Source organism: Crocodylus siamensis, chromosome 10 (genome assembly GCF_052110815.1).
Source record: "Crocodylus siamensis isolate JL-2025a chromosome 10, ASM5211081v1, whole genome shotgun sequence".
In the NCBI taxonomy this organism is placed as follows: Eukaryota; Metazoa; Chordata; order Crocodylia; family Crocodylidae; genus Crocodylus; species Crocodylus siamensis.
In genome coordinates this window covers 13,142,302-13,167,575 of record NC_143404.1, presented here as the reverse complement: position 1 = coordinate 13,167,575, position 25,274 = coordinate 13,142,302, and the positions used below count along the sequence as shown (strand labels likewise).

The window sequence follows — 25,274 nt, the reverse complement described above, 5'->3', positions numbered from 1 at the left end:
ACGTACTGCTGTTCAGTGCATGGAGCACTAACATTTTGACTGTTCAAAGGCCAAACTGTTCTTCGTGAACACAAGCAGGTTTAAAAAAAGAAAAAAAGGTAGATCATCTTCACAATACCCTCACAATATAGCAGGACCAATGGGATGATTATGAAATGCTGGTATGTGTCCTATAATAATCTGTCTATTCACTGCTGATATAACCAAGCTTTTTCTCCATTTGGCAACCTCCGTGATGGCCTCCATTGCCATATGGTTTTGGGCAGAGAAGCTTGATGCCAGAAGCCTGCTCAAATGAGACTCAGCAGACTCCACCTTGCTTGAAAACACGTTAGCTACAGCTCCTCCGCCCGAGCCCAACCTTCGCGTACTGGCACATGATGCTTGAATTCTTCTGCATATGCTCCATGCAGTTCTGTCTCTCAAACACACAACCTAGAGAAAGGAACCGGCCAGATGGGCATTTGACGTTTGAACACACCCACTCCACTGGCCGGGAATACGTGCAGCTGCTCAGGCACTTCCTCCTTGACTGTGTGACAGCGCTGTCAGAAACGTGGACCCTTAGTGTGCCTCCCTCACACAAGTGTAGGAGTACCTGTACTTGGCACTTGCCTGAGGATCTCTCTCACTGTGCTGTACAAACATTAACCAGTAATCACTAGTGATCCCAGAAATTAAATCTTTACTTAAAGCTGGGCACAAACTGTCCATTTCAAATAGCATCTTGTAGTCTGTTGTAAGGATCAGGATTAGGAAAAGTAATCCTAAACAGTACTAACAATACTCGAAACTGCATCACCCTTGGGAACAGAAGCAGCAATAGTTCTAGTGTCACGACTGAGCCCTGTGTGATACTTGAACAGGAGGAGGGTCACATTTCTTCACTCGCATCAGGATTGGAGATAAGAATCTGAACACCTCTGAGGATGTGCAAAAGTCCAGGTGAGTTGTGTCCCCCAGTACTCAGCTCTGTGAATTCGCCCCAGAATCTCAGAAGGCAGCCCCAAGTGACCGAGCACTCGCTCAATATCTGCTCTTCTACCTTCAGTTTCCAAACTGAAACGATCAATCTTGCACTAGGTTTCACAAGTTCTGTTATTTCTACCGGAAGGGAGCTCCCCGACAAAACAGGCCCTGCCTCAGCGATGTGCAATATCCAGAAACACTAAGCGGGGTCAACAGCCACTGTGCAAGAAGACAAGTGAGAGAGAAAATGGACGAAATGTGCACAGAGCTGATACTGCTTCAATTAGGGGCCACTCATACGAGGCACCAGTCTGATGAGAGGCTCCTGCAGAAGCCACTTTCTAAGCGTGCCGGCAAATACAGAAACAGGGAAGGAAGCAGAGAAGCAAATGAATAAATGGAATTAACAACAAAACAAAAACCCGACTAGTTTTTCCACAACCCTAACCCCTGACAAAATCCCAGCTGGCATCAAGCCTCATCTCTAGGGGCTTCTCCCTAAAGCCCGCGGCCAGTCCTTTGCTTCATTTGTGTACGCTGGTGGCCCTCGCAGTTTTGCCTCTCCGGGGTGCCATTGCCAAGGCCTTCAGCCAGGATTAGCGCTGGCAGCGCCGAGCCCGCAGTGATGCCGTTGCGCTTCCCGGGTACCCAGGCAGCCCCTGGGCACCTGTGCCGCCCTCCCTTTGCACGCGCTGCAGCCGCGGAAGGCGGGGTCGGGCTCAGAAACGCCTCGTGCGACATCGCAGCCCCACGAGGGACCGAGACCGGGGCCGCAGCTGCCACCGCGGCACTTGGGCGGCTCGCAGCAGGCCACAGCCAGCCCCGGGCTCCTGCCGCCTCCCCTCCCACCCCCCACTCGCCAGTGTCCTCTCCCCCCACGTCACGCGACAGCGAGCCCAGACCCGCCCCCCCGGAGCTGCCTGTCGCTCGTGCCCGCAGGCACGTCCCGGGGGCAGCCGGAGCCTGCGGGGTCCTGCGGGGGCGGAGGCGGCGAGCCGTGCGGTCCCGCGTGGGGCAGCCCCGGGGGGAGGGCGCGGTGCCAGCCCTTACTGCGTGGCGGGGGGTGTGCGTGCACGTGCACGCGCCCTGGCACCACCCAGAGCACGAGTGAGTGGCGCCCCCGCGGGCACACGCCGCGGCACGGCGCCTTACCTCGGGCCCGGCTGGGGACGGTGCGCGCGCAGCTGCCGCCTGCCTCCATTCATAAAAAGCCGCAGCCGGCTCCAACCTTCGCAGCCCGCGACGCGCTCCTTTCCGGCCCCCCATTCATAAAAAGCGAGCGGAGCATGCGCCCTGCGGTAGCGGTGCCCACCCATTCATAGAGTCGGGCGGCCGCGCATGCGCAGAGGGGGGTCCCTACCCTCCCATTCATAAAATAGCCATTTTCCCAGGCAGCGGCGGCTGCAACAGCGGAGCGAGGCGGGCGGGAGGGGGTAGCGGCCGCGGCTGACAGCGCAGCGCAGCGCAGCGCAGCGCAGCGCTCGGCTCCTGCCTGCCCTCGCGCCTCGCGCTGCGGTGGGATTAAGTCGCCCGGTGAGACATGGTCTCGGCTCAATTCCTGCGAGTAAGTGCGGAGCGCGGCGGGCGGGGGCCGCGGAGACCCGCGGGGACTGAGTCCTGCCCGGGGGAGTGCGGGGTCCCTGCTGCCCCGGCACGGCCCCGCCTCGGCACTAGTGAGCAGCAACGCACGTATACACACACACATGTATGTGTGCATATTATATATAGATACACACACACACGTATATCTAAATATACACACACATCTGTGTGTGTTTGTGTGTGTGTATAGATAGATTTTATATAGATATAGATCCCACTCCATGTATGTATCTGTCTAGATTATATCGACCTCTCTGTCTCTGTATATAAAATCTATACGTCTATCTATCTGGATATAGATAGTCTATATATCTGTGTGTGTGTGTGTGTTTCTGATCAATAGTGCTGGAAGGGGTTCGTGTGTACGTGTGTTGGCTCTCTGAAGGCTGCGTGTGCAGTTCTGTCCACGTACATGTGTGTGTGTGTCTGCCCACACGCATGTTTGTATCTGGGATCTACCTATGTATCTCTGTGGCCTTTCGTTATCTAAAGCGGGATTTGCATTCAGGGAAAGAGCAAGAAAGGTCCTGGTTCCTGCAGGATTTGCACTGGCGTTGCTGCTGGTCTCGGCTGAACTCCTGTCCCTGCTCCCCAGCTGCCTTTGGTGCCTGTGCAGGACAGGCGGTTTTTGTCAAGCCAGGGTTTGGGGGGCTGTGGTAGAAATGGCTGGGTGCTGTGGGTGCGGAGTCGTTTTCTCTGTCCCTCGCCGCCCTCATGCTTCCTACACCAAAAGGAGATAAATTCAGGCTCCCCCAGCTTTACCATTTAAGAGCAGCACATACTTCTTCTTTGGCATCTGAGGACAGCTCTTATGTATTTCTTCTCCCCACCAAGCCCTCTCTCCCTCTCGTTAATGTTAAATGGATCCGGAGCTGTCTCCATAATAGGACACTTCAGAGCTGAGTCCCGGGAGCGTCGGATCTTGCTGCATGACCTTTGCTCCTTAGCATTTTATTTCATGCAACTGTCCTGCAATTCCATTTTCCTTTACTTTTTGCTTCATTTGTGCTCTGTTCTGCTCCCCCTACGCCATCCCTTGTGCTGCTGTGGGGTTGTGTTGCTTCAGTTTTTCTTGGATGGGGCTGTGATTTCAAACTGTGGATCATTAATAAAGCCTTGTGTGTAGAATCATGTACTGATAGACAGATATAATGCATGTTACATGGATGGAGCAGAATTGCGTCTTAGGTGCCCTTCATCAACTGCGTAGCAGGGAGAAGCTCAGATTTTTTTTCTTCCGTGGTACCAGTTCTAGCATCATAGGAGAAAGACGAGACTAGAGACTACGTGTTCTGAAAATTCGTTATCAGAGAGGAAATGGAAAAACCAGAAAGGGACCTCTGCACAGAGGTCTAAGCAGAGAGCAGGATTGGAAATGCAGACCTTGGAAATGGCAGTGCAAACAGGAATGAGCATTAATCATGGGAGAAAGGGCTTCGTTCTTTCTTTCTCCTCAAGTGTTCAAAAATAATTTATTGCATTGGCTGCCTGTTCTGCAATATAATCCACCCCCCCACCCCTCCCAAAGGGTCTGATTTCTTAATTTAAATATATTATATGGCCAAACTGCTTCTTTTTTTTTTTTCTTTTTTCTTTTAAGGAAGATAGAAGGAAAACACTCATGAATTACCCAGAGTAGCCAATATCCATTTTTCATTCTTTAGAACTTCTTGTACTGCCCTTATTCCAAAGCAGACTGAGGCTACAGTATGCTAAAAATCAGCTCACAGTCTCCATTCATCTTCCATGATTTGAAGCTGTACATGTTCAATGTTAAGCCCTCCCCCCCCCACCCTGATATGGAGTCAAACAATAAAGCTGCAATTTGTGCACTGAATTGCAATGATCTTGATGACTAGCTTCCCCTTCTCCATATAAAAATGAATGATAGAGGGAGGATTGGTTGTTCTCTGTTACTGGAACCCTACTGTGGATGTCTCATTGATAAATGTGCCATTTTGCACAGGCTGCTGTGTTCTGTTGATAGAAGGGACTCTGTGTTGGTATTGCAAAATAAAAAGGACCATTTCTGAAAGCTGCAGTCCTTTCTTGGAAATTCCTTGTGAGGTGCATTCAGGGAGAAAATGATTTGTTTACCTCTTGAAGCAGAAGCTTTTTATATAAAACTATAATTGATTCCCAAATCAGGTTGGGAAATATTTCTTAAAAAATCATCCCCCATCTTCCAACAAAATGGCATTGACCTCCCTTTTACTCCCATTGCAATGATGTTTAGTTCACTGTATCTCGTTCTTCCAATGTTAACACAAATAGCAGAAAACTCATTAAACATGTTGACTTTCCAAATATGCAGCTTTCCAAGTTCAGCCTTAGTATCTAAAGCTGCCTCTCTCTAGGCAAACAACTGGAGGAATAGCTGTGTTTGACATTTTTTTTTTTTTTTTTTTAGAGATCTAATGCAGTACAATTTCCTACACTTAGCATAAAGCCTTCTCAATGATTGAGCAGCACTAGCATTAGCTTAAAAGAGCTGATTTAGAGATTTCTTATTTAATTCTCTGACCTTAAAATAAATACTGCCGTACAGGGGCAAAACCATAAAAAGCAGAGGAGCTACTGAAGAGGAATTGTAAACCCTAGAGACCAGGAAATTCACGATGCGAATCACTTGCACTGCAGGAAGGGGCAGCTGGACAGGGGCAGCTTTTGGGATGGTTGCAGGTTAATTTTTCCAGCTTTTGACTTTCAGAACCACTGGCACAGATCTAATGCCTCATCTGCAAGAGGCAGGTTTTCCCCACAAAGCTTTCCAGGTTTTTGGGGTGTTTTTTTTGGGGGGGGGAGGTGTTCCCCCCCTTCCAATTCTTCTTGGCGAAAACTTCAGCTATGCTCATATGGCCAAGGGAGGAACATTCATCTGTCTTCTTCATTTCAATAAGATTGAAAGGGTGGTAGGCATTGTATAGAAATGGGAAAAGTCTGTAGGGGGGGGTTTCCTCCTTCATTAATGGGATTTTTTGGTTTATTTTTGTTCTGTTTTAATGTTTTGTTTAGCTTTTTAATCAAATCCATCTCAATGAAGTTTACAGGTATAAAGATACCATTCATAAACCTTTTCGTGTAAATGCGCACACACTAGAGGGTCCTCTTTTAATTTGGTTGAGGACATCCTTCGTTCTAACCAAAGGCAAGGTTGGGATTTGTTCAGCCATCATTCAGCCGTTCCCTTTTGCTGAGATTCAGATCAAACCAGTTCTTCATCCTCCAGCTTTGCTGCCTAGGCAGGCTTAGTTTGTGGTCTCCTTGCAGTAGATGTAGTGAGCAATATTTACCATTCAGAATTGTTTTTGTGCTGTCTACCCTCAGTTCGGGTGTGAATAAGACTACTATTCCTGCATATCCCAGATCACTTTGTATATCTCTTCAATTAACCCCCATATTTTTCCCCACTCTTCACAAAAAGGATTCATTTACTTTGCCCTTTCTATATTTCCCCCCCAGCTGCCCCATCACAGGCCAAGCAGATAATCCAGCTTCGTTTTTAGCCCATATTCCAGGTATTTCAGTCTCTTTTTTTTTTTCTTTCTTCCCTCCCCCTGACTAACGTTGGAGCTATGTAGTCGAGCAGTGGTAAATCTCGGCATTCATTGTTGCTCTGACACCATGGTTATGGTTATGCTCTTGTTGTGCGTGGATGTAAAGATCGGTGAGTCTACAGCTATGGTTGGCCGGGGGGGTTTCTAGATGAATTTCCCTCTACACCATGGTATGACAAACCAGAGAAAAAGAAGGCTACGGTCCTGAGCCCTTCGAGCATAATGCCATATTAGAATGGCAACTACCTTGATAAGGATTCACCATGGGCTCTTACAGTCTACACTTTCTACACATTTTCCTTGATTTTTTTTTTTTGTCAGGGTTTGGACTATTAATCTGTGTTTAGACTTTGCTCTTGAGCTGGAGTTTCTGCTCTCATTGTCCTCCTGTTGCCTTATCTCAAGTTCGCTGACTGTGCCTCAAGAAGAACGAGCACAATTTCAGTGACAGACCGGGTGTGCCAAGGTTCTCTGGTGCTAACAACAGAAGCAATTTGGGTTCCAAAAGTATTTTTCAAATGAGCTTGTAACATGGCCCAGACTTTCTTGTTGGAAGAAAAGGCCTTGCATTCCTATGTGGAGAGCCCAAAAACCCAATAGCTTCTTGCTGGGAATCTGACAAAGCATAATCTAGTGGCTAGATGACAGGACAGGGAATTGGAAAATCTCTGGTTTCTGCTCCAAACACACTTCCCCACTGCATCATCTTGAGGCCAGTCTCTTTCTTTGAAATCACAGTAAGATAAGGATGCTGTTGCAGAGTGGCCAAGTGCAACATCTCCATACCTCGGGGAGTTAGGGATCGTGATGCCTGTAAAGTACTCTGAAATCCTTGAAGGGAGGATCCTACAGAAATTGGAGCTCGCTGTTTATTATGCTCGGAGGGTTGCTACAGGTTATGCTGAAAGGCAGAGAGACGGACCTTGGTCTGCACTAGGCTCCACCCCATTTGGATACTGCCATAAAATGAAAGCCTAGGAAAGGAGCATTTGAAGAGTGAGCAGAGTTCAATGCTGTGAGGATCTTTTGAGTTTCAAAGGAAGCCTTTGCTGTGGGTCAGCACGTAGCCAGAGTTTGAGTCTGGGTCCAGGTACTTGATATGAACAGAGCACTGTCTAAAGATGGTAGCGAGGGTGGAGTGAGCCATGGCAGCATCACGCCCCCGTGCCACACAACAGCCCGGTATCCTGGGAAAGAACCCGTTTGCCTGAGAGGCACCAGCGGAAACCTCCAAGTGACAAGGTGAGTGACCACAGCAAAGTCCCACTCCACGTACCTGTGCAGAAGGCTGAAGACTTGCTGCTGTCTCTGAGACCCCTTATGAAGAATTCTTCCTTTTTATACAGCATAATCTGAATTAAAAGCACTAATTGTAACCCCCCAAATCAATACTTGATACTGACATGGCAGAGAGCTCTGAGTGCCTAACTGCATTACTGCTTTGATCCAGATGGTGATAAATGTATTACTGAATAAGCTCACAACATGTTTAGGGTTTCTCTTTTTAGACTGTATTGATTTAAGGGCAGGATATTTGCATGTTAACAACTGAACCTTGCAAAAAGTGGCCTAGATGCAGCAGTGCTGCGTTGGGCTTGAGCAGCTGCCACTTTTTTGTTGATTTTATAGGATATGTGAGCACTTGGCATCCTTCAGAATAGAAACATTTCAGTTTTGAATGTATAGATGCATTTCTGGGCCATAGTAAATGGGTAGTGGAGACTAGGCTCTTTGTCCAGCACTTGTTTTCAGTATCTTGTTATTCCTACATGCCTGTTACATAAACGTAAGCTAGTGGGTATTAGCTGAATAAGACACTGTATCAAACTGTATATCAGCACTGTATTAAACAATGCAAAGACCATTTTGTTTCCCCCCACAAGCAGAAGAGAAAATTGCCTGACATCTAGAAAATGAAAAATAATTTAATAGGTGTTAAACAAATAGGATTGTATAGAAGGTTGCCCTAAACCTACAGAATTGAATAGAGAATAAGTTTTTTACTGTAGGTTTTTGTGACTTGCCTACAGCCTTCTATAGGAAGACTGTAACTTCTAAATTCTATAAATACATATAATTATTGCAAAAAATTCTGTAGGACTTTTCCATGAGGAAATCCAAGAAAGCTTCCAAGTTTGAATGGGTACTGCAAGAAATGCTATACCATGCTCCATTTTAAAATGATGTTTTACAAACCCTAAAATTTTAGAAAACTATTTTGCTGCACAGTAAGAGTTCAGATACTGGGAAGACCATATATATAAAAAAAAAAAATATCTCTTATCTAGGTGGAGAAATTCAATGTAGTTGTTGTGGTTCAGTTTTGTGGAACTAACATTAACTAACCACAAGGTTAATACTTGGGAAGAGCTTCATATTATGGCCGACTTCTGCTTTTAAAAAAAAAAAAAGTTACAGATCTGTGATGTGGCTATTCATCAAATTTTAAAAGTTTTACGTATCCATATAAAGATGACTTTTTTTTTTTTACTTCTCTGGCTCACGGGAGCTTTCGGTTGACCTGCAGAAGCCAATTTAAATTCAAAGGTTCAACTAATTTTGGGACTATTTTCATTAGATCATTCTCCTGTTGAGTTCAGAAAAAAGCCTGTGGAGTCGGACCTGGTAAGTCTATGCCTGGTTTACTGGCATAGGTACGTCTGCATTGATTATTGATAAAGTATTAACTAATTTTATGCAAGAAGCATTTGCACAGCAGTCCTGAATCAGAACTCGCATGAAATCTTCACCTAGAATTGCATCAGCACCTTAAGAGATGCTGTGGATTTGAAGGCACCCATGCAGCACAATGGGAATACCAGCATACCTCAATGACACACTTGCTTAAGCACCACAGCATCAAGGCCTGAAGGCGGGCCAGTCACTTAATCAGAATGTGAATAGAACCAGCAAGGCACCACTTTGTCTGGGGCTGGCTATATATTAGGTATGCTGTACAGAGAATTAAGTTTAACTTGATACTGTAATTTTTTTATCGAATTATTTTACTGCCTAGTGAACAGAAGTCTTCACAGAGCATCCATCTTACCTTACTATTTCCTCTCTCCTCTCTCCCTTTTTTAAAATACATCACTTTCATGTTTTGCATTACAAGTCAACAGATTTTTCTTTTTTCCTACAACATGCTGGGCCTTCTGCATTCATGTTCATCTTACACAGGCTAATCAACGTGAGTTGTGCATTCTTTTCTGAATACTCAACTGGCTCGGATACCATCTGGAAGAGAGCTATGTAAGCTGCAAGTTGTTTCCTCACTCTAGACACAAAGCGGGGGAGAGTCCTCTCTCTCCTTTTTACGATCGCATCAATCCCTTCCCTGCAGATGAACTGCAGGGTGGGCACCTGCAAAACTGTACATGGTTGTCTAGAAGGCACTTTAACAATATGCAGGGCTGGGCAGGAAAAGAATGAGTGAAATTGGTGTTTGTTAGCAGTGCCCAAAAGATAGCCCTGGATCTAGGAATCTGAGTTTGCAAGAGTCTGACCAGTCCTCTGCAGCTGGTCAATAGGAACCAGCAGAAATGTTCCTTTTTCTCATCACATTTTTAACATTTTCTGACCAATGCTATCTCGGCCTCAAGTAACCAAGAGTGCTTCAAAGGCCAGAATCAAAACGCATCAGTTCAAAAAGCAGCAAAACCTGAGCTGTCCAACGGCACTGACTCATGCATACATCCTCCCCTGTCTAGAGCTGCTTCGCTGCCTCGACACAGTGACCAGCTCCAAGCGATCTATGCTCTGTGCTGAATTAGGTCATCTTAACATTTGAATCCCTGGAGTGACTTGAGGCACAGTTGGCTGCTCAACATGGGCAGAACAGGCTAATTTTAGGAGCGGGGGGGGGGGGGCTGCCTGTGAAACACTGCAGCAGTTCACCCAACAGCAGCTTTGCTTTTCCTTTCAAGGTCTTGATTTTTGCCAAATAGACCTTCTGATTAGAGATGTAGTTACAGCAGAGAGAGCACTTTCTAGGATGCCATCATTTCAAACCATGCATTCTGGTGACTTCCTAGCAGGTGCCCCGAATGGATAATCCATCTTTCTTGGGAAGGAGGAGATGTATTTCTCAGCTCTTTAGCAGAGAACTTGATGCCTCCACATGCTTCCAGTGGCTAAACCCTACATTATATTGACTTGTTACGCAAGATGCCTTTCTTACTTCGCCCCACCACGCTTCTTGGAGCCTTTCATCTCTGTTAATGCCACCTCTAGCTCCAAGTGTAGTTGTTTTGCTTCCCAGAAATAAAACCAAATGGGGAGGGAGGGAGGGGGGAGTTGTGATGGTTGTGGTAGGCTCCCAGTTAAGATGATAAGAGCTCAGAATGTGCCCACGAAGGCAGAAATGAGCTGACTGAAACTGTAGGAAGAAAAACTCCCTCGTGTTGTCTTGATCTGGGTCAAGAAGGTCCATGGATCAAGTCCTGAGCCTAATCTTGGACTCGTATCTCAGTGCTATCCTGTTCTGTATACAGGGGATTGGGTGAAATGTATTGAAGATCCTTCTCGGACCCCCTCCAGGCACTGTCAAAGGCTAGTCATCAAATCTCGTGACAGAACTTGAGTGTCCCGTGCATCTCTTACTCTTCTAATTGCTCTACCTACAAGCAGCTTGTCATCCACAAGGAAGCTGTGCATAACAGCTGGCAAGTCAGAGGCCTGTTTTTCTTTCTCATGGCCCAGTTATTAAAAGATAAGGAGGACTTTAGCTGCCAGCCCTCAGTACCATAGCTGGTAGAGCGCATGCTGGTGAACCAAGCAGGTGAACCAACACAAGCTAAAATTAGCGGATCATAAAATGTCATTGTCATCGCCGGTGATTTTAAATGGTGGTAACCTCCTTGCAGATTGAATGCCACCCAGGTCCATGTCTAGTTAGTCCTTATAGAAGTTCAGTCTTCTACTACTGAAAGGTTTGGTGAGCAGGTGGCCACAGATCATGCAGCAGAATCCTTTGGGGAAATGCCATAGAGATCTCATAAAATGGACTTTGTTCTAAACTTGCTCGAGTGACAACAATTGATAAGACACCAGTTCAGCTAGTACGTTTCTAAAGAATCAGGAGACAAACTAACTCAAACACTAAAAGAGGGTAGGAGATGGATCTGTAGCATGTTTAGGATTAGGAGCTGGGATGTTTGGGTTTACCTTGGCTTTACTGACCAACCTCTGCATGCTTCCATTTCCCCGCCTGCCGGACTTGTCTATCATGGGGCAAGTGATTCGAGGGCATCTGGAAAACGCTCTGCATTGTTGTTTTCAGCCTTGATCATCTTGAAATGTCCAGGAAAGCCACATTAAAAATGTATTCTGACCGCCATAATCATCTCTTTTAATGCTACCTTCTAATGCCTGCCTGCACATGAGCTACTTCTGGGAGTAACACTTGCCGTACCGGCTACAGGCATTACGCCCCGGAAATTGATACTAATTCAGGGGAACACCTTGAATACAACTGGTATTATCGCTAGTTCTGCACAACCATCTCTGATTGGCAGAGCCCATAAGACCAGACTTAAACACCAAAGACGCAGTATGCACTCACTCTTTCCCAAAAAGCATCCTGCTGTTTGCCCTTTGTTAGAGAGTTGCTTTTCCTTGATGTGGTGTGTACACATGCACTGACTTCAGTGGCGCAGGTTCAGGCCTCTAGTTTGCAAAGTGTTTAATGTTCCTCTGGGATTGAAAGGTGCTATATAAATAGAAAAATCATAATTTTACTAACCCTGATGCTGTTTGCACAGAGGGTTGTTAGACACAGCCTACAGGATAAATATGATCCCCCCTTCATCATGTATATTGACACACAAAACACATTAAAATAATGATAATCTGTGGGCCCCACTTAAACCTGCTGTGACTTGAGACAATGCCACTGACTTGTACTAAAAGACGGCTGGGGGCTGAATCAACTCCTGCCAGTTTCTGGAAGCTATAGGTGTACATGCTTTAGCTTACTAAAAGAAAATACAGGCGTGCGACAAACATGCCACTGACGGCGAGATAGGAAGAGACGTAGGCCTGCAGAATTCCACCCCGCTTATACTGGTCCATCAACACTCGGCTGGTCAGTGGTGCTGAAATGCCCAGCTTCCACAAACAAAAGTGCTGCATCTCTCCCCATCAAGCTTTCTAAAAATCCTAGTTTAATCCCAGTTAAAACCCCTGACAGTCACGGAGCTGAACATGTTGTATAATATTGAATTCTTACTTGCAGGTAGCACTTTATAGAACACAATACTGAACTCTAGCAGACAAAATAAAATACCAGTTTTTTTCCTTATTCCCCTAATTACTGGTTATCGCAGCTAAATTTTAACAAACATAGTCCGTTTCAAGCATTTGGTATGTGAGCATTTTATTGCTGGTTCCACAATGTTGGAGGTAAGAACAGGAGTAGGGAATATTCCTTTTTTACTTTCTCTTTCTTTAAAAGAGCACAATTGTCGATTTCTTTACTCTTTTGGCAAATAATTAAGGAAAAGTAACTAGAGACTTGTTGAATGACAAAGGACAGTAGCCTAATGACTAAGCTGCCAATAAGGACCTGCATTATTCTTAGTGGAGAAAGCATTTTTTGTCTTGTTTCTTGTCTTTCAAGCATAACAGCCAACATGTTATACTAATGCATCAGAAAAGGCATAGGCAGACAAGGTTCTTTGGGTAAATGTGATATCTTTTATTAGACCAACTAAATAGTTGGAGAACCTTTTGTTTGCAAGCTTTCAGGCACAAACACCCTTCTTCAGGCATAGGTGGAGTCTGCTGGTGTTTTATGTTGTCCTGGACTGGAGACAGAAGTTGCACATAAACTGGTTTAAACCTGTAACAGAAGAGAAGCTCAGTGCACATAAACCTGGTTCAGGCATTTTGAAACTGGTTTAAGATAAACCTGGTTCAATGTAGTATCAGACTTAACTGATTTAGGTCAAACCAGTTTATGAAACTTGTGTCCCAGACCCCTTCCAGTTCAAGTTAAATCTGAGTCTCCCAGCATGCTCTTGCAGCCCTGGCCTGAGCTGTGAGGTCCCTTCCAGCCCTAAACTTCTGTGAATGTGAGTGAGTGCTATCTGATCCAGAGAGCAGGGCTGGCCCTGCCCTCTGATGCCTAGCTGGAGCAGTGAGGGCTGCTCAGTGGGCTCCCCAGGCAAACCCCTGCTGGGGTCTAGGACCAAGGAGGGGAGTTAAACTTCTCTTCCCCTGAGTATGGAGCCGCCTGCCCTGCCTACTTAGTGCTGGCTGTGACTGTGGATTACAAATCCCAGAGACACCTTGAAGCTGGAAAAGGAAGCGATGAGCAACCCTGCAGAGTCCTGTTTGTTGCGAGTCTGGACTGCAAATCCCAGAGATGTGAGGGGCAGCAGAAAGAGGAAGCGAACACACTGCCCATGTTGGCTATGTGCCAGAGGAGCCATCCTCTAGCACCCCCCCAGCTTTTGGCTTGAGCCACTGCAGGCATGTAGCTGCATTTCCTGAATCCAAAGCGACTGTCTGTTCATTTGCTTATTAGTTCAGTCTTTTGCAGTTTAGACTAACCTGCAAAGACTGAGTCAGTTAAGCCTTGGGCTTTTTGATTGTCTGTACTTAGCCCTGGAGAACCTTGTCTGCCTATGTCCTTAAACCGACATGGCTACAACCAACGCTTCAGAAAAGGCATGTACTGTTCTAACACTAATTGGTGTTCTGGAGTCCAGTTTCACTGCAAAAGCCCTATCCTGCAAGATGCTGAGCGCCTTTTTTGAAGTGCTTAGAGCAGCATCTTCTTCCTCTGATTTCAGGATAGGTTTGAGTGTTCAGTGCTTCAGAATCCAAGTTCAAGTTCTCGGTCAAGAGAATGACTGATTGTTACAACAGCGCTTCATCATCGCTTTAAGACAGATAACTATAGCTTTAAAAAGTTTCTCCTACACAGCTGCTGCTTGTGTATTCATTAGTATTAAAATCAGTGAATGTTTTAATTAATGGGAAATAGTTTGGTAATTGCTGATAGTGTGAATACTTCACACAGTAGTTTTACTTCTAGGATAGTGTTTTGCATGGTTCCGATAGCTTAGTTTAATGTACTTTCCATATGCACAACTTCTACTGACTTCTATCCTCTCCCCCTGACCTTTTGCAGTAAAGGCCAAATAACCTTTTCACACTTTTTTCTAAGCGAATCTTTTCTTCTTAAAGGGAGGGCTTATACAGCTCACTGCTTCCTTTCTGGACTTCAGAAGGCCCCCCTCTCTTTCTACTCCCTCTCAAGTTTTAGTTGCTGCTTTTAACTGATCTCAAATATAATTAATAACTAATATAAAGGTCACTCAAGGAGGAAATGGCACATCTTCTAGAAAACAATATGCACTTTCTAAATTTGAACCGCGTAGTTTCCGTTCTTTGATTTAAGTTTAGTTACTTCCTGTGGTTTCCTGTCCTACACTACAGTTGAGTCTTTGGCCTGACTCCAGTATGAATTGCACTCTTTCAATGAAATTAGAAACTGTAGCAATAGAGGGCTTAGCTGGCCTCACTAGTAAACAGCATTTGTACTAAATATCATTCATGGTGTTTGAAGATTGCTTGGTTACTTGGGTGACATGATGTCTGATCACATTTTCAGTGTCTCGCTGCAGCAGGCTTTACCTGTAGGCATGATCTACCTGTACTTTGCATCCGTGAAATGGTTGTTGGAGCTGTAGGGTATGGCTGGTATAGTGAAGGCATACCCAAGCTAGTTCTCCATTAACAATTAGCACAGGTACCAGTAGCAGTGTAACTACAGAAGGCTGCAAAACCTGCCTTACAAGCTAGGTAATTTACTCGCACAGAGCTGTGCATTTCCACAGCTAGACTGCTACCAGTATCTGAACCAGGCAGTTCTGTCTACGCTGCGATCAGTGATTAGGGTAAACTCAGGCTAGACATCAGGAGGCGCTACTTCACGGTCAGGGCGGCTAGGATCTGGAACCAACTTCCAAGGGAAGTGGTGCTGGCTCCTGCCCTGGGGATCTTTAAGACAAGGCTGGACAATCACCTTGCTGGGGTCGTTTGACCCCAGTACTCTTTCCTGCCATGGCAGGGGGTCAGACTCGATGATCTGCTCAGGTCCCTTCCGACCCTACTAACTATGAAATGCCGTGACTGTGGCTGAAACACCCTTTGCCTGTTTAAAGGTCTTCTTTTCCCTCAAAGAAGATACTGCCTCTAACACAGTATCTATCTAAAGGAGGAAAATTTGGCTCAGACTATTTAAGATGACATTTGGGGACTTTATAGGAGATACCTGGGCTCCAGAATCCAAACTGGTCAGATGCTTCCTTTTCCACTTGTCTGCTCCAAACTCACACCATCCATCTCATCAAGGGAACAGTGGAGCTGGGGGGGTTCAGGTGTGCATGGGAAGAAGGGAGGTTAATGTACCCAGAACTGCAGGTGGCATTTGTGGAGAAAGGAGAATTAAGCACTAGAGATTTTCTGTGGAAAGTGTGTGGGGAGGGAGGCAGAAGAATAGTGAGCTGTCCCGAAGGGCCAGGAACCTGAAACCATCTAAGGATTCAGATTTTGCCAGGCAGCTTTTGGGCGAGCAGCAGCAGGTCGTACTCTAAGGCACAAAGAGTAAAAGCCTCTCTGGCATTTTAAACTTTCCCTTTGGTAGGGTCTCCATGGCCCATTCCCCACCCTTTGCACAGCAGCAGTATCTTAGCCAATTAGGTTGATCCAAGGCACAATTATTGCTAATTGAAAATTTTTCCCACCCTGATATCTGCTGGTTTGGCAGCATCGTTCCTGATGACCTTTCACAATGGCACTGCACTTCAGGTCTGCGGGAGCCATGCTATGTGAACTACATATGGCTGGACCTTGGATTTTGGGGTGTGGTTGGGAGAGGCAGAACTTGGCAACGTCTGCGTTCTGCAACGTCGTCATCTAAGAAGCTACTGCAACTCTCCTGCAGGAAATAATTCTGCTGCTGTCATTAGCTGGCTTGGACCTCTGCCCTGCCCATAAGCCATTCACAGGGAGAGAGATTAGCAGGCAAAGGACTGCCATGACAGCAAGGGTGCACCTTACGGGTGCTAGGTACAATCTACCCTTTAAAGACACGATTGCAAAGGGCAGATGCGCTCAGATCTGTGGATCAGCCTGAATGCCCCATACCAGCTCCACTGGGGCCGAACACTGCTGCTCTGAGTTTGTGCTCAGGGAGCCTGGTAACCCAGCACAACCCAAACTCTTGTGGACCAGCTGTTTTGCCAGTTGAAGCTGTGGCTCTCCTAGCAATTGCTCACATTTGGAGTCAGGGGGTGGAGACTGAGGACTGGTGAGAAAAATAGGTCAGTAACTTTTTGGAGTAGCTTATTTACTAGACGAAGCCTAATTGAACACAGACGGGTAATTCAAGTCGGCACTGCTTGAATCCACTGCTTTTCCTCCCAGCCCAACTATCACTGAGGGACGAAGGCTAGTACAGCTTGGCAAGGCTAGCCGCGGTTGGGAAGAGCTGGGCCAGGATTAGGGGGAGTAGAACAGGGCTACAGGACAATGTAAGCATCTGGCCTTTTTATACAAGAGCAAGTGCTTTATCTCCCCTTGCCCCACACTTTGGGCTATAACCCCTTCCATGCAATGGCAGCTTTGGCAATGAGTGACTGCAAGCACCCAGTTAACTTGGGGACGTGCCCCTTTTCTTCCTTCTCTCTTTCAGGACACGTAAGAGCAGTTTTCCCTACTAGCAAAGACCAGCCTGACCAATGGAGCCCCGGATTCCCCACAACATCACGGTGGTTCCCAACTCTGTCATGGTCCAGCCGCTGCTAGATGGTCGGATCCCCTATGGGAGGCTGCAGCACCCGCTCACCATCCTACCAATTGACCAAATGAAGACGATTCACATTGAGAACGACTACACTGACAATCCCACCCTCGCCCAGCTGGCCACACAGAAGCGCCCCCGAGGGCCCCATGAACCCACGCTGATCAGCCAGCACCTGCAGAGGTGCGAGCAGGATGTCACCCACCCCTGGATCTCTTTCAGTGGACGGCCCAGCTCCATCAGTAGCAGCAGCAGCACATCTTCAGACCAGAGGCTCTTGGATCACATGGCGCCAGCTCCTGTGGCAGACCAGTCTTCTCCAAGAGCAGTCCGGATACAGCCCAAGGTGATCAACTGCAAACCCTTGGATCTGAAGGGACCCATGTCTCAGGAACTTGACAAGCACTTTTTACTGTGCGAAGCCTGTGGGAAATGCAAGTGCAAGGAGTGTGCCCTACCCAGGACTCTGCCTTCTTGCTGGGTGTGTAACCAGGAATGCCTCTGCTCCGCACAGAACCTGGTCAATTATTCCACGTGCATGTGTCTGGTGAAGGGTGTCTTCTACCACTGCACCAACGAGGATGACGAGGGCACCTGTGCAGACCACCCTTGCTCCTGCTCCCACTCGAACTGCTGTGCCCGCTGGTCTTTCATGAGTGCCCTCTCTCTGGTCCTGCCCTGCTTGCTCTGCTACCTGCCAGCAACAGGCTGTGTGAAACTCTCCCAGAAATGCTACGACCAAGTGAGTCGGCCGGGATGCAGATGTAAAAACACAAACAGCGTCATTTGCAAGTCGGTGCCGGATGGCAAAACAAGCAGGCCAGAAAAGCCTTTCTGATCACTTGGGAAGCTGGGGAGAGTGGAAGAGACACCAGGGAGTGGGTTTCTTACAACCTGTGTTCTGAGGATAACATCTAGCTTTTTGCCTTCAGAGAAAGCAGAAGTAACTATTTCCACAAACTGAAGCACTTTGGGTTATTCAGGGTTTCGGAACTGGTGAGCTACAGCTTTGACAGATGGGCCAAAGGAGAATTCTTAACGTTTTACAGAGCGAAGGCCGAAAATGTGCACGTGCCATGAAGTACAGCTGCTTGAAAACTTTTTACTGTCTACTTCAGCGTGCTGACTGCTCAGGGTGCCTGCGCACCGCGAGAATCATTAACTGTGAGCTCGACAGGCACATCGGCAGAAGCAATATTCATTCTCATTCACCGAAGGAGATTTGGATTCACAGTACGATGGGTTTTTTTTCCCTTTCAACTCTGAGTTGTTACCAGCAGCTTGTTAAAGGTGAAGGGTTGATGTTTCCCCCTCCCCCGCCCTCCATTTGACACTTAAAAAGGGCCAGTTGAGTCCAAGATAAATGCTTTAGAACAGGTTTTCGTGCCCCTTTTTAAGAATGGGTTTCCAAACTTTTTATTAAAGACCATTAGTATTTCAGTATATTTCTATTCGCACCCTACCTGGCCATGTTCAGGCTGACTCCCGCCCCCCCCCCCCCCCCCCCCCCCCAGCCCCCTCAAAACTGAAATTGGTGCAATGCAACCTCCCCCCCCCCCACAAGTATAGGCACTGCGATAATGTTCTAATGTCAATTCCTCTTGAAATTCAGACTTAATAAGAAAATGAATGTTGGTTTTGCCAGTAAGCCCAACTTTGTAGCCTCAGATGTCATGTTTAGAGGATTTTTTAAAATGTATTTTTATATCCACACAGAAACCTAACACCATTCCTAAGAAGCTTTGCATGAACCTTACTTCCCCAGCTTGAGTTCTTGCTCAGCGAGACTGTCGGCATTTATTAGAGCTTTTCAACTTATCTCTTCTCCCCTCCTCTCTAAAACTAGGAGGGTTTAAAAAACTGAGCACAATATACATATACATATGTTTTTAAAATGATATATTAGTCCAACAGTCTCTCTCTCTCATGGAACAAGCTGTTCAGATCTACTTTTCCGATAAATATTAAGGAAACTATGGTTTGGTGTTTTGTTTATTTGGGTTGGGGGGAGGGGTTGTTGTGGGTTTTTTGGCAGAATAATATCTGCTTGAAGCATTTCCCTCCCCTATTTCTATTGCTGCTGCCCGTTTTTTTTTTTCTCCCCATTATGTACAATAGTGTGGCTTTGTAAATATATAGAGAGGAGGATTTTTTTGTTGGTGGTTTTTTGTTTTTTAATAAAGTCTATTTTAGTGTTAACAAGTTATAGGGGACAAGCTTGGGGAGGGGAGGGGAGGCATATTTATGAAAACTTGCCCGTGGAGTTCAGTAGCTAGATGAAACGGGCTGTGTCTGTGCACTCATAAGGGCCAGCTCCACACTTCCATAAGATGCAGTAACCCCTTTCTCTTGACAACTGCAAGGTGCTAAATGAAATGTGTGTCCTAACATGCAACAAATCAAATGGGTAGAAAGGTACTTGTTGCATGTTGAAAGCCTATCCAGGCCTCAGTTTGGTTGTTTTTCTTTGGTGGGGGTTCCCCTTCCCTTTTTAATTAAAGGAAATGTACTAGGTAGATGCCCAGCAATGACACACACATGCCATCTTTAATTAGATAAGCAATAAGCCCATGTAGCATTTTCCAGGAATCATATTTGCTTGGTTGTTGTCTTACAATTGTCGTGTATAAAGGTTGGGGGGGGCGGGCGGGAAATTGTATTGATTAGAGTTGTTTTGTTTTGTTTTTTACTTAAGAATTCATTTCATAGCAGGTGACTGGTTTTAGTTGAGTTTTAATTATAGATATTTATCGTGCAGGAATCTTTTAAAAGAAAAACCATCGTCCTTTTATATTTATAACACTTTCTGGCTTGTATATGGTAAATCATAGAAAAAAGGGATACTGTATCCATTACCAGTTCCTGATGCCTGTAGCTTACCTTCACCACAATCACATGGGGACAGGGGAAGGAGAAAAGGCTGTATACAGTCTTGCACAAATCTGAGGAAACCATATAAAGGGGGGGAAAAAATCATCCCAAGCTGGTTGAGTATACAGGGCATTGTATTTAAGAAGTCAATAAAATATCATCTTCAAGTATAAATAGGCTTGGAGATGCAGCAACAAGCACAGAGGTGAGCAACAACCCTTTCTTTCTACCTGTGAACATACACAGTGTCCAGATGGTCTCCACCTATACATTTTCCCTTCTATCCCACATCCTCTATTTAGTGCATAATACTGCAAATTTGCAATAGCAGATTCTATTTGTTGGCTGCATATTACTGAAACGTGGTCTCCACTGTGCCAGTCTGTTGGTGTACATACACACAGGTGATTCTGCCCCCCTCTGCTGTCTTCTTACAAAGGTGGCTTCCTTTGGCTTTCATTGTACATGCTTGTAAACACCTATTTCTTTGTAGGTTTCTGTTTTAATATCTAAATCGGGCTGTGATGTACGCAGATCCCACGCTGGAAAACTCTGAAGCGTTAGTGGATATGTCCATGCCGTGGTAAACATAGCAGAATGAATCTCCTTGTGTTCTTCAGGCCCCTGGTGCAGCAGTCGGCTGGCCTGTTTCGCCAGCTCTTTGCCCGAGGCATAGCAACAAAGTTGTTGAGTTTCTTGTGTAGCATTCAAAAGATTCTGGGTTAGACCAGTTGAGAAGAGCCTTGACAACATGACACTATTCCTTTTGATGCCTTTGGCTGCTCTGCTGACTGAGGATATCTTTTGCCAGCCAACAACCTACTTGTTTTCTCCCATTTCTTTTCTTTTTTTCTTTCTCTACCCCACTCACTCTTTAAGGTACTTTGACCTCATGCTGCTCCCGGGATGTACAAAGTGTAAAGAGATAGTGCAAGATGGTGTTAAGTTGGGCCAAAGCTGGAGCCGTGCCTTCCCTGTCATGTAGTGGTAACATACCCCAACATGCTGCACGATCTTTGTAAGCTAAGTCTCCCTCTCCAGCTGGAACACGGCTGCTGGCTGTGCTGCAAGTGAGCCCAGTTTGGTGTGGGGGCTGCTCTCCCGTCGCTCCTGTGCCCTGCCACAGTGCACACTGCTGCTGCCCTAGCACGAGTAGAAGGAATAAGGCCACTGAGATCACTAGCCTGGCTTTGCACATCCCTGAAAGGGGATCCACTTCTTTTTCTGGATCCCCCTCATACCCAGTGCAACAGAAGAAAGCATTCCTCCAGAGGCGTGCAACTCCACTGGCCTGAACAGGGCTGTGAGGGGGAGAGCAGGGGCAGGACTTGGCACAACACTTGCTTTATGGCCTTTCAGAAGCGGCTTCTCATCACTTCTGCAAAAGCAATTTCTCATTTATTTCTTCAGTACAGGCTTATCTACAGGGGAAGGCCAAGGATGGTGGGACCAGAGAATGACTTAATGGTACAGTAGTTACCCTGCACTGACTCTGTGGACGCTCCTCGTGCACGTTAAGTGCAGCATCATCAACTCCACATCCAAGCGACCTTCCATTCAACCCAGATGCAGAGACAGCCCAGGGAGGGGAGTGTAGTGTAGCTACTGTACCATAAAATTAATCCCTGAGCATTTTATCATCTTCTCCTGTAGGCAAGCTCAGGCTCTCTTCTGCACTGGGCATGTGTATGTATGTGTGTGTGTGATATATATTCACACGTGCCCAGTGCAGAAGAGAGCCTGAGCTTGCCTACAGGAGAAGATGATAAAATGCTCAGGGATTAATTTTATGGTACAGTGTATATGTATGGTGTGTGTATATACATGGGTTGTTGTTGTTGTTGTTGTTGTTGTTTTTTCCCTTTCATGCTCTGGAAAGCTGTTTAAGGTTTCCCTCTACCCTTCTCCCCCTGCCCCCATCACACACTGAGAAGTTACCACAGAAGTTTTCCTTTGTATAGAATATTTATTTTGAAGCTCTATTTTAATAGTATTTATTTTAGAAAGTCTACTATTGTAAGAGTTCTTCTGTTTGTGAAGAAAAACAAGTACTGATGAATGTACTGATCTAGAAATATATATAAATATATATATATATATATAAAAAATATATATTGTTAAATATACAAATGGTGGTTGTGGTTTCTTTAAAAGACAGATGCGTGCAATATTTTTAGCAATTATTCCAGAAACAGCTGCTAATTTGCCTCCTAGGCCCCAGCTCACAGGGGTTAAGTACCAGGCTTACTATTTAGACAAGAATTCACTACAGTGGATGATCCTGCTTTCTGGCTGGACACTGTAGCTACAAAAACAGAAAGTTCAAGGAGAGCCCTGGCCTGAAACCATCCAAAGGCTGAAATAAAGCAGAAGCTGCCAAGTTGTTTTTCCTCTAGCAGCTTCTTATTGTTGTTAGCAAACAAATCCACCCCATGCACATACTCTCATTAGATCACTCTGTCAACACAGATCTCGGAAGAGAATGGGAAAGACTACAGCCACTACCATTTTGTGAGCAAGGAGGAGAGTAGAGAATTTGGGATTTACTGGATTAACTTCCTTTCCTCTCCCCCTATTCATTTTGCTTGGCCAAGAACTTGTTCTGCCATGGCTGTTTCTTGCACATAAATGAACCTAAGGCTAAGTCATGTTACTGTCCGGATCACAGTATTATTATTTTTTTAAATTGAAATTGCTTTGTACTTCTAGGCCAAGGAAGCAGTTGCAACTGAAATCAGTGGTTTCAAATTAGGCTTCATCTGTCTAAAACTATTAAAAAGAACCAGGGGTTTATTCTATATATCCAGTCCCTAAATGCCTTCTGCAGGCAAGGACCCTAGTTGTCTCTGGGGATCTTACTACTTAAGCACTGATATGAGAGAGACAAGTAGGAACCACAGTCCATTACCCACCATAAATGTCAAACAACATCTATGGTTTGCATCCCAGGCACTTTACTGATGCTTCAGCAAAGCATCGGTCATGGTGCCTATTAATGGAAATCCTTCCATTGCCATACTGGAGAAACTGGTTCCCAGGAGAGGGATCAAATGCTTTGCTCTGCTCTTTGGGAAGAAATGGCAAAAACAGCCTAACCATGTACAACTGCCACCTTGGGACAGTGCCAATCACAACAGTAGCAGCAGGGATGCAGTCATATTGACGCTTTTACCTTTAATGTTCTGGGTTGATCATACCCCAAGGGGCATTTGGACACTGAAGGCATCGTGCAAGCTAAGGGTAGAGCCATTTGATTTAGGCGATTTTCCTCCTTCGTGGGCATTCACGTTTAAAATATTTGAGTAATGAGAGAGAGCAAATCCTTCTCCTGGGCTGTGCATAAGCCAGAAAGGATTGTTTTCCTTCTTTTAAAAGAAGGATAAAAAGTAACCCCAAAAACAATGTTAGGAACCAAAAAATAAAATTAAAAAATCAAGCTCTTGTTAATCGCAGCTGTATCTTTAGTATAGAAAAGCTGACTCCACTTCTATACTAAGGATACAGCCGCCTGTCTGCACCCTGAGGTGCAGAAAGACTTTGCTGACATGCATGTTGACAGAGTGGCCTCTCTTACCACCCCAGTCTGCTCTCCCGTGCTGTTCTCCTCCTTATTTCAAATGTAGCCTGGGCCTTTGAACCAGAACAATTATGCATTGAGTTGACTTTAAAATGTACAGTCATGACTGACCAGATTAACATGAGCAGACAACTGTGCGACAGAGAGGGAAGTCAGGGAAAAAGCCAGCTGGGCTCTCCCCCCTCGCCTCTTTGCCCCTCCCCCCAACTGTTTTAAAGTTTATTCATCCAAACTTTAATAAAACAATATGTAAGTGGCCCGAGGCAGGTGCAATTTTCATAATTTATGGGTCTCCGAGACAGGAAGAACACTTCAGGTTTTATTGTGTTTTGCCCGATAAATGGCATTCCAATTGTCTGCATGTTATTCTTGCAGGCTCTGCTGTCTGGCAGGAACACAAGGCCTTTCGGAGCCCACCTGTGCCTGCCAGCCTCAGGCAGGGGATAATTATGAATACATCTGTATGTGTTAAGCAGGAGATGATTGAAAAACTCTTCTCATTTCCACATGTCATTAGAAGGCACTTCCTGTATTGACACCTATATTAACACTCAACAGCTACAGGCTTGAAATAAACTCCCCTTCCTCTCCCTTCAGATTCTTGCCCTTTTATAGTCTCCCTTCCCTCTCTACACAGACGGCTGTTTTCCCTTCCCTTTTGCGTGGATCTCTGGATCCCAGTTCCAGCGTACACCAGAATGGCTCTTGCCCCTTTTCACACGCGCATTTATATACACGGGGCTCTGTTGTACAATACACACAGCTGCTTTCAGACTCCACCATCTTTAGCCACCAGTCTGGTCCGACAAACAGCCAAAGTACAGATCATTTACCAGACGGGTGGAAACCCGTGGGGAAGTTGTGCTGCAGTGGTCATGGGACCATAGGGATGTAGGGAGCAGCATATTCTTACCTATCCTGCCGCTGGTCCAACCCTGATCTAGAGCAGTTGCCAGCCGGCTGCGGGTGTTTAGGCGCTTGGCTCTCTTCATGGGTTTTCGAGCGTTATGGAGGATCTGAGTGAGGAACAACGCACGCCGAGAGGCTGTTCTCTGGGGAAAGAGTTGAGCACAGAACGCCATTGCGTTCTAAATTATTGTCTTTGTGTAATCGCTGTGGATTAGCTTGGCAGAAACAGGACCAACAGCACGCAAGCTTCCCACGTGCAGATCTGGCTGTGGCATCAAGCCTGGTCCTGTGTCCCTCTGGCTTAGTCTCAAGCAAAAGTTTGCTCATCGTATGAAATCTATAAGGGAAAATGTATAATCTGGATGGGGGGGTGATTCAGCACACAGTGCCGCACATGTCCTAGAGGTTTCCACAGACATTATGGTTCAATCACAATTATGGCCCTATGCCCAAGAGGGCCCAAATGCCAAGGAAAGGCTCAGCCTGCAGAAATGCCCTGGGGGATACTGTACTGCTCCTGAGAAACCGCCGAAAAGAACTTGCAGTACCTTTGCAAATTCATGGGAAAAAAGTCCTGACTCAAGAGGAGGATATGGTCATGTAGTCTCATGTCAAACATCATAGAGCATACAGCACAGCTGCAAAGGGGAGAGTAATTATTCATTTGCACCTCTGCAGATCTTCAAGAAGGGACGTGTCATTTCCTATGATTTTATTCATATTTTTCGAAGAAAGTAAAAGGAGCAAAAACATTCCTCTGCTAAGTGCAAACATGGGAACTGCTGAGTAAAATAACTAGGTTTTCACCACAGGTTTCCTCACATGAGGTTTTAGATGTGGAAAACAACACTATAAATATCAGAGAAGGCCGTGTGGTCTAGAAGGGAAAGCCTGGGGCCGAGTGGAGCCAGCACTCTCAGCTGCCAGTCTCAACTTTATCACCGACTCACTCCAGGACTCCAGGCAAGCAACACAC

At 45.8% G+C, this 25,274-nt stretch overlaps 1 protein-coding gene and 2 pseudogenes across 3 annotated transcripts in view; 2 read left to right on the top strand and 1 right to left on the bottom strand.

Annotated features, from left to right (window-relative positions):
* The window catches only part of LOC149856258 (uncharacterized), a 198,231-nt pseudogene extending 196,010 nt beyond the window's left edge, over positions 1 to 2,221 (bottom strand). Inside the window, exon 1 of the transcript XR_016438376.1 lies at positions 2,122 to 2,221. The product of XR_016438376.1 is annotated as an uncharacterized LOC149856258 (transcript). The remainder of the gene's footprint in view (positions 1 to 2,121) is intronic.
* A 154-nt stretch (positions 2,222 to 2,375) lies between these two features.
* SPRY4 (sprouty RTK signaling antagonist 4) lies at positions 2,376 to 21,959 on the top strand. 2 transcript variants are annotated; one of them, XM_090020831.1, is made up of 2 exons: positions 2,376 to 2,533; positions 16,834 to 21,959. In XM_090020831.1, exon 2 carries the CDS (start codon positions 16,880 to 16,882, stop codon positions 17,777 to 17,779), a length of 900 nt encoding a protein of 299 aa, XP_089876957.1. In that variant the 5' UTR covers positions 2,376 to 2,533; positions 16,834 to 16,879; the 3' UTR covers positions 17,780 to 21,959. The 2 variants fall into 2 exon arrangements, with proteins under 2 accessions (XP_089876957.1, XP_089876958.1); XM_090020832.1 differs by lacking the exon at positions 2,376 to 2,533 and adding an exon at positions 6,721 to 7,370.
* LOC149856257 (U4 spliceosomal RNA) lies at positions 15,806 to 15,933 on the top strand (annotated as a pseudogene).
* Positions 21,960 to 25,274: the final 3,315 nt, after the last annotated feature.

What these genes read in the sequence shown, in the direction of transcription:
- SPRY4 (XM_090020831.1), top strand. Translation starts at nt 16,880, where the DNA reads ATGGAGCCCCGGATTCCCCACAACATCACGGTGGTTCCCAACTCTGTC.